General features: G+C 41.9%; 2 protein-coding genes across 2 annotated transcripts in view; one reads left to right on the top strand and one right to left on the bottom strand.

Annotated features, from left to right (window-relative positions):
* Positions 1-11,424, top strand: part of mrpl11 (mitochondrial ribosomal protein L11) — a 57,785-nt gene extending 46,361 nt beyond the window's left edge. The window contains exons 3-6 of the mRNA XM_080745416.1: positions 3,991-4,086; positions 7,297-7,390; positions 9,244-9,403; positions 11,010-11,424. Of these exons, the coding sequence (XP_080601542.1) occupies positions 3,991-4,086; positions 7,297-7,390; positions 9,244-9,403; positions 11,010-11,109 (450 nt within the window). The 3' untranslated portion in view covers positions 11,110-11,424. The remainder of the gene's footprint in view (positions 1-3,990; positions 4,087-7,296; positions 7,391-9,243; positions 9,404-11,009) is intronic.
* tmem265 (transmembrane protein 265) overlaps positions 1-16,524 on the bottom strand; it is a gene marked incomplete at its 3' end in the record, with an annotated part of 435,019 nt that overhangs the window by 20,022 nt on the left and 398,473 nt on the right. The gene's annotated exons all lie outside the window — the stretch shown is intronic.

Genomic DNA, 16,524 nt, shown 5'->3' on the forward strand with positions numbered 1-16,524 from the left:
TTAGTGTTGCACTTGTCTCTGTGATAAATGTCACAGAATCCAACTGAACCTTGCTTTCATGGCACGCCAGCCCGCCGACAGTTTTAAAGACCCTCATTACAATTACCAACACAGTTCAATCCCGATAATTACTGCAGTTAGACTTTAAATCGCCCGGGGTGAAAATGAAACTTGCTCACACTGTCATCTTCTAACACTTCCGTGGCCCGAACCCTTGTGTAACGTCCTTATTAAAATACTGTATGATTACCTGTCTTGTGCACATGCATGTGCATGTGTGTTAACTCATCCGCATGTTCCCTATTCCCCTTGTGGGCCAAGCTCCCCCACATTCCAGGCTGGACATGTTCTCTATATATTTCTCGTCTTGAAACTTTATTTTTTGAATTTTTGTGTTCATCCATATGCCCGGGGACATCCCTGAGCACATCCTTAGCCTTGGACTATCTTTAGCACAGTTGCTGCTCTGTCTGCATAATGTCTGACTATCCATGCTGAAAGCACTTTTTAGCAGAATCAGGATTTATCCATGCTGGTCAGGGAGGCCCGCTTTCCTGCCGATGGTTTGGTGGTCTTCTACGATCCGTGGGGAGGGTGGCATTGTGTGACAGAGGCAACGAAAGAGAGCAGAATATGTGAGCAAGTCCTGGAGGCTTCTCTGCTTTGACTCATGCCCAACATCACAGCCTTTATATTAATCCATATTTAATTAGAATTTCTACCCGCACTCCCCTGTTTATCCAAGCTGTGTTGTTTTATGCGTTGCAGCGATGGGGGTGGGGGGGGGGGGGCAGTACTATACAGTGGTGCGGTACTGTGTTTGACATGGGATTACTATTAATAAGCTGGGAGGGGAGGCAGGGGGAAGGGGAGAGGTGGTGGAAGAGGGAGGTGCCTCCGGGGACACGGCGGGGTTTTCATTTCATTAACAGGATATATTGTAATTCTAATGCAACACGTTCGGTGGCCAAACAATATCTGCCGCCACACGCGGGACGAGACGAAACGTCCATCAGATTGAGTTAGTCTGTACACAGAGCAATCGAGGCCGGTGGTGCCAGCATCTTCCGAGACTAATGAGCTGATAAGAGTTGCCAAGATGAAGGTGCAACTGATCAGCATGCATCAGGTGCGTTTTGAGGCTTTTAGCGGAGATGATGTTCGGAGGCGTTTTTCCGCTCCGTTATGTTCAAATAAACGTCCTCCCCGTTCTGTCATTGAGGAATGTCTCACGATGAATGAGTTTTCATCAGGTCCCATTATTAGAATCTGGAGGCAGTGCATTACTCTGCAGGCGCCGTCATGGAGCAATAGAAGCTGGTGACTCCATTAAACTGTGTATAAAACCCCTTTTTCCCATTCCTCTCTCATTTCTAAAATGAACATTTCAATCAGTGTGTTGCCCTTTGGGGAAAATGGCGGGTGAAAGTCGGTATAAATTTACGTAGCAGTAATTAGATTCCTTAATAGTCCATTGCCGGCTGATTCCAAGTCAGCAGAGGAATGGCGAGGGGCGAGGAGTTGGCTGGGTGTTGACTTAATGTCACCCATCCATTCTGCCTTCGCTCTGGTTGGCCTGGCAGGGACTGGGAAAGGGAGACTCATTCATCACAGGGTCTCTGTGTGGCTCTGGGCACCAACATGCACTCTGTCATACCTCGCCTGACAGACACGCACATACACAAAATCTACATTTTGGAACAGCGAATGACTATACACACACACACACACACACACACACACACACACACACACACACACACACACACAATACTCATTGTGGAATAGACAGACACCCCGGCCTAGACCATGCTGGCATGATTATAATAGGAATAAATCGTATCAACACATTATGACACACACACACCAGAGATGCCCTTGCATTTTATAAAAGAATAATTCACCATTTTGCTCCAGGTGTTAAAATGTACATATTATCAATACATACGTCTTTGGTACGCTTTGGTACATTTTCACAGATGTTGCCAGCCAATCTTGTAATCACTCATGCTAGCTTGAAGCTACTGTGACTACTATTGCCATTATATTAAAGGAGTGTTTTCTATTGATTACTCACGCCATGGAGACTTGAGTTCAATAATATTGTTTTGGTTTTGTCGCATTCCTTTGTAGTAAATGTACCCCCATTCAGGGGTTGAAACTAAGGTCTCAGAAGTACAGGTCATGTTCTACTTGCCCACTTGCCCAAAAAGTAAATTGCCCATTATAAAATTATAGGTACAGTAAAAACAGCACATTATAGGTAAACATTGCTCTTATTTTACATTCCACAGACCAGAAGGTCCACATCCGAAATCAATGGGGGTACATTTCTTGTAATCAAATTATTGTCTGAGGAATGCAACAGAAAATAGAGAAAATGTCATTAAGGCCTACTTTGTAGCCAGCATCTCAAGATGTGGTCACAAGAAGAAATTTGGCTCAAGATTGAACAGAAGGATTTTTTGAATTGTCAAGAAAAGAACTTAAAATAGATCCAATGTGTTATTCCAGTTCAAGGTATACCAGTTTAAAGTTGTACCATCCATCGCTGTCTGAATGAAATGGGCTCCATGGTAGACTCCTCTTCTGAAGGGGAAGACACAAAAAAGCCTGACTGGACTTTACCAAATTGCATGCTGACAAGCCACAGTCCTTCTGTGGACAGATCACACCAATGTATGTTCGAAGTCAAAATTAAGCTTTCAATGAAATACAACTCCATGCCCACTGTGAAACATGGATCAGTGATGGGTTGACTTTGCTGGGTGCCTTACATCTGTGCAGGGAATAATGAAATCAGAAAACATACAGTATAGCTCAGTATCAGAGAGCTGTCTTAGTCACAGGTCATGGGTTTTTCCGCAGAATAATTACCCTAAACAGACATCAAAAAGCACCCAAGAGTGAATGAGAAAATATATATTGAGCCATTCTGAAGTGGAGTGGTGATTTGAATTCCATTGAATATCTGTGGGAAGAGCTGAAACCTGCAGGTGGTTTTTCGCGTCCTGTCAGTTTCAACTTGATTCCGAGAAAATGTAGTTTTCACAGCATGGCATGGTAGGAGGCGAGTGAAATGGGTATGTGGGTCTGTCTTTTCTGCTTACTGGCAGTGTGCACTTTTCTTGTGTTCACTGCTGGTAGGCCAAGGAAGTAGCTCCTTTTTGGTCCACATACTTTATGTTTCATATTTTGTGAAATAATACTTTAAATGTTATAATATATAAGTCAAAGGAGGTCAGAATGGTCTGAAACCAGTAGTCGTCATATGTCGTAGAAATATGCCATATATCACTGACGTTGTAGACTGGCCACATGAAATCCGAGTCCACATGAAAGTCAATAAGGCATGCCATTATTATTATTTTATTTGTATTTTTAATGGAAAGGTACCAATATTATTCCGAAGTTGCCTGCTTTGAGTCCTCATCTGAATCCCATTGAACATTTGTGGCTGCACATTTCATCCAGGCACACTCGGCTACAGAACATGCCTGCAATTCCGTATAGTGCAATTATAAAAACCTGCATAAATAGCAATAGTACAGTACATCATTATGGCACATGGCACCCACACCGTCAGCCATGCTGTGTGGCAGCAGGGTGTGTGCTCCTCGTTAGACCCTTTCTCCAAGGCTTCCTGACTGATAGACTGACAGCAGCCCAGTCGTTACTATGCAAGCCTTGCTGCTTGCCATGAGTGACATGCGGATGAAGACATTTAAAAGACATTCTCTTCTTAAGCCAGATTTATACCTATTTTACGCCGCATTCATGCTCCGTTGTACACCATCACACGCCATTGCGCTCCAAAAATAGCTGCCCTACAAGCACACAATGAGTCGCAGATGCCTTGGTTCGGAGCTTGTAGATCTATTTTCTGTGCAATGCCGTCGTACGACAGAACATACAGTAAATCAAGCATCATTCTCCCTCTTCTTTTCTCTCCTCTCCTCCTCATCGCTTTATTCACTCTCTCCCATTCAGAAAGGGATTCCCATAAGCCAATTCTGCAAGGACTTCAATGAGAAGACCAAGGACCTCAAGGAAGGAATTCCTCTCCCAGTCAGGATCCAAGTAAAGGTAACCTATCTCTCACCTGCATGCATCCCTTTACCCAATGTTCTGGTAAACGCTAGTGGCTGCATAACATTTCCAAAAGCACTTCCATTATTCATACTCGCACCACCGAAGTAAGCCTCTCCATTTGCATTCATTAATGAAACCATACCCCAGAGGAACGGGAGAGTCAAGAGAGCATTAAGTGCACAGCAAAGAGCAGAACTACAGCATACTGTACAGTGGCTGGGCTTTTCCATACACCTTTTTAATTCCCTCCTCATCCCTTTGCTGTTTACTTTGTACTGTTTAACATAATTTCATATAATCATTATCACATCAGGCCTTGAACCAAATCAGCGCCTGGAATATATTCAGGGTAGAGTAGCCCGATCATTTTCATAGGATTTACATGAGTTTTGTTTTGACATGCAATAAGCAGTAAGAGTGCTCTGCCTTCATACCTGCTGCTTCTGTCACATCGGTGCCATCTGTTGGTAGAAAGTGGTAAAAAGGAAAAAAGTGTAGCTGCAAGCATGCAGGCCAACTTGCTTTATGTCAGCACATCTGATACATAATAATTAGTTTATGGCCACATCAAATCTCCATAGGGTATGAAAGCCAAACATCATAGCATGATACAGTATGGACAGCTAAATCAGTGCACACTGCAGCACAGTATACTCTGCAGTGATATACTACTCTATAGTTATCTGAACAAATAAGACAGGCATATGTTATAATAGAAAAACAAGCACACAAATGTATGAGCACCAAGAAAAACTGCAAGCCAGGCTGTCTACAAGGGAGACAGCCTGGCTTGCATTTTCCATCAACAACGGGTAAAGTTACGCATCACATACTGATGAGCAAAATATCTGTAAAATGTTATATTTACAGTATGTATTTATATAACACAATTTCAATTCAATTTCAATTCAAGGGCTTTATTGGCATGAGAAAAGATATGTTTACATTGCCAAAGCAGAAGTGTACACAGTACAATACAATCAAACAATTTCCCCTTGGGGATTAATAAAGTATATCTCAATCAATCCATGTAATACAATCAAAATAAAATATGCACACTTGAAAGGGATGGAACAGTTTTCATGTATATTGAGATTACTCTATGCAGACAGTGCAAGTGAGAGAATATCGTACATGCAGGTATCTTCATTAAAGTGAATTAGAGACAATTAATCTTTAATTCACCTTGTGCATGAATCATAGATCAATAATAACCCAAGGAGGAAGATGCAGAAGGACAGTGCAAAACGTTTAAATATTTACACACAAAAGATGTTTTTTATGGGAGCTCATAAGCAGGAGAAGGGTGCACTGCACAGCAGCAGTATTGCTGACCTTGGTGCAGACGTCTAAAGGTGAACAAAAGGCCCCACACGCCACGATAATAATTTAATGATAATAAGAATAATTTAACCCATTTAGGTCGGAATTATTTTATACTTTAGCTCATGAAAAATTGCAGATATACAAGCTCACAGCGTGGCACCGATATTGTTGTAATCATCCAAACATGGTGCGCCATCAAAAAACGCCATTCACTGCGCTTTATTTTGAAGAGCCCCGGAAGCATGTTGTGGAAATTCACTAGATCCGGATGTAGACCAGGATGTCTACTTTCACATGGAAAAAAAACAGAACAGAAAAATTGTCACTGCAGCCAACCGCCGCGGGCCCAGTGTAGCCGTGATCGAAGCGTTTTTGGAGAAAGATTCCGAGATAAAGCTGTTTCTTTGCAGCGCAATGAATAGAAGCCTATGGAGATTATAGGCTCCATGATGACGTCATCGCCCAATGGATAACAGCACAGTGAGTCGCTTTCACCCGTGAGTCCCTTTGACTGTTACATAATATAAAACGAAATCCCGAACTAGTTTGGGATCAGCACACTACGGCTGGTTCCGAAATCCCGAACTAGTTCGGGAATGGGACTTAGATGCTGTTAATGAGTTAATTTATATGGGAGGACAAAGGTTAGCTCCATTGGAGGTGTGCCTTCAATCAGGTTGCCTTAACTAGGGAGGGGCAGGCAATTATATCAAAATACAAGATCCTAAAACGGAACAGCAAAACGTTTATAGCATAACACACTGTAGCACTATGCGAATTGCAAAGAAGAATAGTAAGAAACTACAAAGTTAATTACAAAAAAAGAATAGTAGTCAAACTCCTGAATGAGAGGAGGCCAGATTATTTTGGAACCTGATGAGGGTCTATTATTGGCCCATACATCTGTTTTGGGACGTGGTGCAGAATATATTTTTGTCAAAAGAATTATTTAACTAGAAAACAACCATATTAACTTAAAGGGCAATCCGCTACAATATTTGCTTCAATGTTTTCAAAAACAAAATAAAGGACCAGAGTAGAGGGACATAGGTTTGAAAGGGACTACAAATGTTTAAGGAAGACTAAACCCATTTTCATATAATTGGTCCTCCTCACTAATTCTCATTATAATATGGTTCCATCTTTGTCTAATCAGTCTGTGTCTCAGTGGAGGGCTGTGGCCAGTGACATCATCGATGGGGAATCCAAGTTAATAGAAACATGCATGATTTCTATTCCTGGAAAGTTGTTGTTCTCTCGTTAAAAATAAAAATAAAATAAATAAAACCCGCCTAACGATGCTGTCTCTGGTAGGCGGGTTTCTGAAGTGTCCCCAGCCCTCCTATGAGTCACAGACTGATTGGGGAAGAAATGGTAGCATTTTATCATGAGCATTAATGAGGACCAATTATATGAAAATGGGTGAAGTCGTCCTTTAAGCTCTACAGTCAGTCACAAAAACAAGGGGAGCTCATGCCTCATTAAGAGGCATGAGCTCCCCTTGGCTTCCTTGTAGTTCGCACCCTGCCTACGCCTCTCTCCCTCCCTCCCTCTCTCTCTCTGTCTCTCTGTCTCTCTCTCTCTCTCACTTATCTTGCTAATTGATATGATACTCACACTAGTACTACTACACTGTTACAAAATGTCTTGAAACCCATGCACCATTACAGCCAGTGTCTCCGTTTTGGTGGTGGGTGGTTGGGTGGGTTTGAAAGGTCACATCCAAGTCTGTTATATCCCCTGACAAATCACCTGCCATGCAGGGTCTTTCAAGCCCAGCCCGCAGTATCTCAGCCTGCCTTTTTGTAAGGTGTTGCTTTTTGACAGATAACAAATGATCTGACGTAGGCTCTCCGCTTTCTCTGCTCTCTGCTACAGCCTGACAGAACGTACGACCTGAAAATTGGCCAGCCCACGGTCTCGTACTTCCTAAAGCAAGCAGCGGGCATCGCGAAAGGTGCAGGAAGAACAGGTGAGTTGTGTTTCTACGCCAATGTGTCTCACCGACAGATCTTAACCAGTCATCCGTGGGGCATAGCCTGTAACACACACGTCTCGCTCTCTCTGGCCTTCAGAAGACACAGGTTTGCTCTTGATTGATGTTATATTCATGAACGGAAGAACCGAGTGGCAGGCAATTACAGACAGTACAGCAGGAGAGGATGGGCGCTAAAACAAGAGAGTTATGGATTTTCCGTCTGCTTGCTCCGAGTGATGCCCTGCCCTCCCACACGTTGATGGTTGACTTTTTCTGCCACCACTCACCCACGTGTTCTCAGACTAATGCCTAATTTATACACCATTGCATGACCGTGCCCCTTGCCGACAAGACCTGTTGTTTTCGGGCGAGCAATATCATGGAGGATCGTTTCAGCTCTTTCTATATGTATACCGTTGCTGTCGAGCCGATATTTCCATATTAAAATATATATATATATTATATTTTTTTCATAAATGAATATCCTTGAGCTTGTAGATCTGTTATTTTTGCCAAAACTCTTTTTCAGATTTTACCACGCTTGGCCGCCATATATGCCAAAATGCACAAATCGGTCTTTTCATTGTTTAATATCAGACGGCCGTCTGATACAGCCTGCAGTACTGCAGGGACTCAATTTCCCATGATCCTTCGGGAGATGAGGCCACCCGTTCATCCGGTTTTACATTCAGACCAATGGTAGAGAACTCAGAAAATGGATTTATCTCAGATTCTACTCCCAGATTGTGTTGATCGTCAAACGACGTTTATTCTTTCATTTTTTTATGGACCATAACTAAAGAACGAATCGTCACGGTCACAATTCTTCTTTACCGGGTGAAAGGAGACATGATCGTTGGATCTTACAAAAAGCGTGTACACTCATGTGGTCATGCCCGTGACTTCCGTGGGTCTTTCAAAATAAGGTAAAATCATGAAAACTGCTGGCATCATTTCCACATCAGAACCGTCACATCTTGACCGTAGCTGTCTGGGTAACGCTTGTCTTTTATTGTTTATTGACTGTCACGCTCTGACATCACTGTGATGTCAGGGGAACCACACTAACAGAATCCCTTTCATGCCCATGTATATGGAGATCCCTGATGTCATCAATATTAAGCCCATATCTGTGAATGCCAATATATATGCATGTCAGTCTAACCTATAGACTATACATGTCAGTCTAACCGACAGGGATCTCCATACAGACAGGGATCTCCATATATGGGCATAAAAGGGATTCTGTTAGTGTGGATCCCCTAACAGGACTTCATATGGGAATGCCCATATATGGAGGCCACATCAGCCACATACAATCCCTTGTATGCCCATATATGGAGATCCCTGTCTGTAGAACCAACACTGGTTAGACTGACATGTATAGTCTATAGGTTAGAAAAGCGACCTCGCCCTAAAGGACTAGTAAATATAGTAGATGGGTACCCGTTGTACCCGTCTGTCTGTGTCCCTTTTTGCCCATACACTGTATCTGTCCCTCTGTGTTCCTTTTATGCCAATATACTGTACTAGAGGTTCGGTGATCCAACTGATATGCCCATATATGGAGATCAGTTTTTGTCCTTTTTATACACAATATTTGAGCTTTGTCTGTATGTACTGTATGTCTGGGCATTGGCCAAGCTTTGCGGGACTGGGTGTGATTTTTATGAATACGACACCTAAGAGAGACGATATCTACAGACTGACTGTGTGTGTGTGTGTGTGTGTGTGTGTGTGTGTGTGTGTGTGTGTGTGTGTGTGTGTGTGTGTGTGTGTGTGTGTGTGTGTGTGTGTGTGTGTGTGTGTGTGTGTGTGTGTGTGTGTGTGTGTGTGTGTGTGAGTAGGTCATGAGGTGGCTGGCATCGTGTCGGTGAGGTCGGTGTATGAGATTGCCCAAGTAAAGTCTCAGGACGAGTGTTTCCAAAATCGCAACGCATCCATGGAGTACGTTGTCAAGTGCATCATAGGCTCTGCCCGCTCGCTGGGCATCAAAGTCGTCAACGAGTAAGTCCCTCTCTCACTCTCCCTTCCCCCCTTTTCTGACCAGTGTCCTTCTTTTAAAGGCTATTTAACAGAACAAAACAGTGACAGTACTTGGCATTGACTGAGGCTCTCAGACGATCCATTAAGCCACTCTACTTTATCACCACCTGGGGAGTGATTCAGTGGGTAATACTTTGTGTGTAGAACACCTTTTTAATCCAAGCTTCCAGAGTGCTTCACAGTAGGAATTCAAAGACATTAAATTACAACAGCAAGCACACACAAAAAAAAGATAAAGTGAAAAAAGAAAAGATTAACAACGCGGGCCAGAAAAACTGTGGGATACATAAAAGCTGGAGAACATTAATGATTAAAAATAAAACTGCATAAAACCGGCGTCAGGATTTTTAAATGGACGCTGCACTTTCATAAACTGACGACATGGGGAAGACAAACAAACACTTTGACTTTACCTGTGTAATAAACAAGAGGAGAAGTTTGAGGACCTATGGCTTCTCTCAGTGTTGTTAAAGTCTAATAATTCAGAGATATAGCCTGGAGCCAGTGCTTTAAAATGAATCACAGTGCCTGTCAAAGGTGCAGCGGTTAACGCACACATGACCTCCACAACCCCACTCGCCCTTCATGGGGGTGTCCGATTTTAAATCCGCCTGAAGACTTCTCTCTCTCTCTCAGCCTTCCCTGCTGTCTCTCTGAATAAAGACGAATGATTTGTGTGAGTGTGGGGGAGGCTGCACTGTCCACTATCCTTTTAAAACAATAATAATTCTAAATTTGGCTGGAAGCCAATGAGGACTGAGGAGAGGCCAACGTTGGAGCTAGCGTGAGACCTTCGTTTAGGCTTAATTAAAAGAGGATTTGGTGCATTTTGGACCAACTTGAGTCGGCAGCTAGACACATGACGACAAGGTTGTTATAATTCTCCAAGTCTATGATTTGATTTGACTTTGTTTTAAGGTTGCGATTATTTTTCGTTTTTTGATTCAAGCTTTTTAAACCACACTGTCGAAAAAGACAATTCTAATCCTGGTGTGGATTTTTGCAGTAACTGTAGGTGAAGAAACTCAAGCTTGTTGTAAACTAGGAGTTCTGCCATCTAGTGGCTCTTATTTTAACTGCAGTGTGCGCTCCACATCAAAAAGCAGTTACTACCATTCTAGCCTGGCTTGACCAGACTATACTAATGCAGCTAACTAACTGCAATAATAGTCCCCACCTTGTCTTAACATGGGTTGATTGTTTAGCTGTCCTTGGCTACTACAATTCAGGCTCTTGATAGCAATTTGACTTTTTTACGGTCACAATTTGATCAGTCAATTTTCGTGACACCCATGATGATCTGTACATGCGGAAAGAGCAAATGTTTATTTAACCACTTTTCAACCTGGCGCCATTAGCCAGGTTGAAAAGGTTATCAACCTAGGCTAACATCGCCAAAAATGTTATGTATTGGATATTTATTTGATATTTCTTGTATATTTAGGTATACATCACACTTATGTGGTTAACTGCTTCTCTGTCTTATCTCTCTTTCTCTTTCCTTCTCCATTTTACCCTTACTCTCTCTGTCTATCTCTCTCTGTCTTTCTCCATCTCTTTTTTCCAGTCTGTCGGCTGATGAATACAAAGTCTTTCTGGAACAGAGAGAGGAGACACTTAGAGCACAGGCAGCAGCAGCGGCCGCAGCAGACGACAAGAAAAAATGAAGACAGACACACACACACACACACACACACACACACACACACACACACACACACACACACACACACACACACACACACACACACACACACACACACACACACACACTGGACTGTATTTATATTGAATTTATACACATGCCATATGCCAGTCATGTACTGTTGTTTATTTGGTTATGTTATTAAAAATGGTTTTGATCATGTAAGACATTCAGAGTCCTGTGTGGTCCTCTACTGTATTGATGAGTTACGCCTGCTGGTCTGGAGTTGATGAAGGTTCATTCACACCAAATGATCTGGGTTTCACAATGCAAGGGGTGATTTAAGGGATTCTTAACCCCGTTCTTCTGGCAATAAACTTAGACAGCCAATTGAGCTTTTATTAACAGAATTTATGATTCAGTGTACTACACATCCACTTATCATTTAACCAATCCATCTATGCCCCCCATAAAGATTTCTGCCTCAACATCTGTTCTGCTGTTACTGGCTCGTGAGTTCCAGAAACTTCTTATTTCCCATGTGGCCTCCTAACTCCCTGGTCTGCAAATATTCTGCAACTGATTAGCCTGGGATCTGAGGGAGTGTGTTTATTATTTATAAACGACTAGGGGCCATATGCATGAAGGCTATGCACGCATAAAAATGATGCTGTGCAACTGTCTGCACGAAGATGGGTAGTTATGAGAAGGGAACTGTGAGATGATGTGCACAGTATTTCTCTGCCTGCTGTGCCGTGAGCCTAGGGAGAAAGGGAGGATTTGGTGACAAGAGGAACATGAAGATTAAAGATTATGTAGAAATTATTCCAAATGTGTATTTTGTTATTACTCACTGTAACGTGTGTGTGTTTTGAGCCCAGAATCAATCAAGAATGAAGAGAGGGTACTTTACAAGAAGTGAAATATAGGTGTGGCATGCAGCAACAAATACATCATAACAATAGAGATAATACTGGATTGCAATGAAAAAATAAATAGTATAAAAGAAATACAATTAAAAAGTCCAATAAGTGTTCAGTGACATTAACGTTCATGCTTTGCCTATTTTTCCAAGATAAGTTTGGACCCTTTGTTGTGAATGTTATGAATTGACTGCAGATAAATGTCTCAAAAAATGTGATGTGATAGAGCAGAACCCAACCAAATGTATAGTTGCATAAAAGATTGCAATGACCACGCCTTACCATGCTATCCAGGCAAAGTGGCTGGAGGACTTTCAGAAATACTACAAAGACGCATCTCTTGTCTGACTATCCTATACCGATGACCATCGCGTTCCCTTCGAACAGGCCTCTCTGTTGAACATGCAATATCTTTTATCTTTATTATGCTCGTTTGTTCGAGGATACCAGCCATGTGCTGGGCAAGTCAGTGAATGGGGCGTAAGAGATGTGAACACAGCAAAATGTCTGCATGAGCTATGTTAAGTCTGGGAATAATTTTAGGCCTCCCAGCAAGCCAAATGACATAATTGCGACATTGTAATGAAGTCTTTGAGTGACGTTCAGGATTAGGCCAGCTCACTGGCTCTGTTGCGTGTCATGCCTAATTACCCCTTGTAGTTGCTCTAAAACCACAGTAAACGGGCTCTTGGGGCTTGTTGATTTAAGATAACATGGGGACTTAGATTCTTGCTTGTGCACAGTTTTCAATTCTGGTAGAACTGGATTTTTTGTCTTTAGGCTCACCCTGGAGTGCTGCTAGATATTTTTTGGTGGAGTTTGGGAAAGCTGTCAATAAAATGTAACGCAGCCCCAGATACAGTAGATATATTCTTTTTTCCACGTTTTTCAAGTTTCTCTTCTGATTTCTGTGTTTGTGACAGACACGATTATTGATCACATTAATCAATAATGCTATTGAATTTGGAAAAACTGAAATAAACAATATTTAACTCACTGTACTAAGTTGTTTTTGATATTTTCTTTCTCTTTGTCCCTGTGAAATAACGCATGGTTGTAAATACTTGAGGCTTGTTCTTTCTTCATCGCCTAGAGAATTACGGAATTATATCGATTTCCGGATGAGCATCTGCATTTGGCTGCAGGAAGGAGAAATGAGTGTGTTATGTTGCTGCCAGATGATTTGGCAAGAACCCACGCACAAATTTGAAATATCTTGTAAACATTTCAGCAACACAAATCTTGTATGGTGGTCCCTGGAGCAAAATGTCTTCAGATGGGGGTCAGAGAAAATCTGAGAGACCAGTACATATCATTTGACTGAAGATATGGCAGCAATAAACAACAAGCAAAAAAGGAATTAACAAAATGAAAAAATAAAATAAACTCCCACCATAAATCATTATCAATAACTGTGATTAATAATCTTAATTACAGTATTAAGCAAAGTGGATGGATGATCATTTGAGCCATAATCATGCAGCCCTACACAGATACATTTTACTTTAACTTGAACAATGCCTAGCACACTTGACTTTGTATTTATCATGTAGATTGATGTCTCTCCTTTGTGTAGCCTGTCTTATTTTAATTCATTTTTATGAAAACAAATGATGTTAAAAAGTAGATTTGATAGATTGTTAATTACAGTGAGCAATCTTTCATTATTTTTCTACTACTAATCTAGATGGTCTACACTTGATTTTCTGGGCCTGTGACTCATGCCAGTCACGATAATTGTTAAAAAATGACACTGATATTTTATAGGCAACTGTCTTTAATAACATGGAAGCAGTTGACCAGCTTGTGTCCGCCTAATATGGTGTGTGACAGTCACAGATGTGTGCCTTGCACATGAGCATGGGTTCTGCTACTTGTTGAACTTGTGTGGTTTCTTCAAGCACTGGTGGAAAGATGCCATGTTTTTCCCTTCAGGATAGGGCCTGTGCAATAGCGCGGGTGGCAGCATTATTTGGTGTCAGCCCTGGTACCATTTCCAAACGTATGACCAAGTTCTGTGAGAGTGAGACTGGTGAAGTCAAAGACAAACCAAAAAGTTGCCCCAGGGCACCCCAAGAAGACCGGAATCTTCAATGCTCCAAGCAACAAAGGTGAATGCCATCACGGCCCTATCTTGAAGGGACAAACGTGGCATCTTTCCACCAGTGTTGCTGCTTGAAGAAACCAGAACCCATGCTTAGCTGCTAGGCACATATCTGTGACTGTCACACCCATGTGACTGGCACACAACTTCAAGCAGTTGAAGACCAAAACGAGAGTGAACGCCAGCAGAACAGTATTACAGTCTATATTAGTAGTTGAATGACTAGTATAGTAGTATTACATTTTTTTTCATGTCCAATGTATTTGTATTTAAGTTTGTAAAGTTAACATAAGTACAACTAAATGCATTTGAAATTAAATCAAAATGTTACAGTTCAGGATGGAAATATAGTGAGCCTCTCATCAAAGTTGCCCACCCCTGATATAGGCAATGAATATGTATACAGTATGTTTATGGGGCTGAAGTGGTTAATGTATGTTTTTTAATAGTACTAAAAATCTAGTAACGTAAGTAACTTGAAATTAAACCTTTCAAATAATTATAGTGGAGAAAAAGTATATTTACCTTTGATGTAGTGTAGAAGTAAAAGTACTGAAAATTGGAAATACTCCAGTAAAGTAAAAACACCTAAAAATGTTACTTGAAGTAGGACTGTCATCTAAAGGGGTACTGTACTGTCACTTTAAAAAGTAATCTTGAAATATTAGTTAATATGTTTATGATGTCAATGTGAGAATGCGCAATTATAAGCCAATCAAATTAATTGACTTACTGTACTGGTCAGCTGTTGTTGGGGGGTGAGAGGCAGATTACACTGTGGCATGAGTTTCAGACTATTTCAGACCGTTTTCAGAGAGACCACGTGACCTACCGTATCATACTATTATAATTTCGGGGCGTGTCAGCGGGCCTTTAAGTACAGTACTTGAGTAAATGCACCATTTACTTAGTTACTTTACACCACCGGTTGCATACGTACTGGTACTGGAACAGACATGGCCCCAAAGGCTTCAATGGAATGGACCCTTAAACTTGTTACAATGCTCAACCAACGTGCACTTACACATTTTTACTCTGTAGCCTATATTGGATTCCACTTAATGATACAGTAGATGCATCAATGGCCAAATACTAGAGAGGCTTGAGTATTCAATTACTACAGACCTTGCTATACTCTTAACCACTAAAACCCTAGATACACTGGAGTACCCCAGGGGTCTATACTAGGCCCTCTCCTTTTTACTGTACTTTAAAAACAGATTGAAAATAGAATGTTGGCACCAGAATAGGTAAGCCAGGGTTCATGTAGTGAAGTGGGAGGCCTGCATTTTAGGATGAGAAACAAACATTTTGGCAATCCAGCCTTCTTCAGTGCTGGATTGCCAAAACGTTTGTTTCTCAAGAAGCAATAAAGCAAAAGAAAAGCAACTCTTGCCACTGTGTGCGATTCATTTCCAATACATTGTTGATGATCTAAGAGGACACCGCACCAGTCAAGTCAGAACGCGGTGGTAAAGTCTATGCCTCCCACTTACAAGTTAAAACCCACCTGACACTTTTATCTTTAAGACAAAGGAGGAAAAGGTTATAAGTGGTACACTTTTACAGATCCTATTTTGAAAGCGTTTGACCTCTTCTGTCTTGGTGTGGTACTGTTGGTAATGTGAGACCATGATGAGAGGCTGTTGTTAAAGAGGGCTGTGCAGTGTGTGTGCACCCTGTGTCCAAAATCACAGGCTGTGAACTTCTTTCTGTTGCTTCCCTTCAACCACTAGAATAGAAATTATAATACCAGCCTTTCACGCCCTGCAAACTGCTTCTTCAAATTGCTCCCTTTGGGCATAAGGTTTCAGAGAAGCCAGTGCAGAATTACACAACAACAGTGGCTATAGCTCCTGTCTACATGAATTCACTGGGAGTGTAGTTAGATAAAACTGTGGGCGATCTTAACTGGAAGTGGAAGATGCACTTTATGTGTATTTATTATGTATTTATTTTATCTAATTTCTTTTTAAGTGTATTGATTTATATGGGAGAGGAAAATGGAGAGGTTCCTGTCTCTGAGGCCACCCTAGGATTGCTGTTAAGTGTTGTTGCGACCGTAGGTCGCACTTACTATCAAAACCTGCACAAACTGTGAGTGAGTCCGTCAGTCCGTCCGTCAGTCTGTCTGTCACACCTCACACGTCACACTCTTGCCCTGCTCATATCTCCGCAACCGTTGCCCCGATCCATGCCAAATTTTGCACACACGTTCCTTACCTGCCAAACTACAACCTCCAAGGACCCCCGGAGCTCCAGGGACCCCCAGGTCCCTGGGGGACCCCCAGATGTAAAAAATGACCAAATGTGCTAAACTGACCAAATGACCACCCCCACGGGGCTGCTCACGGGGAATTCCCGGGGACCACCGACTCCTGGTGCTCCAGAACGGATGCAAAAGTGGTGG

This window comes from Nannobrachium achirus (assembly GCF_963921795.1).
Source record: "Nannobrachium achirus genome assembly, chromosome: 17".
Lineage (NCBI taxonomy): Eukaryota > Metazoa > Chordata > Actinopteri > Myctophiformes > Myctophidae > Nannobrachium > Nannobrachium achirus.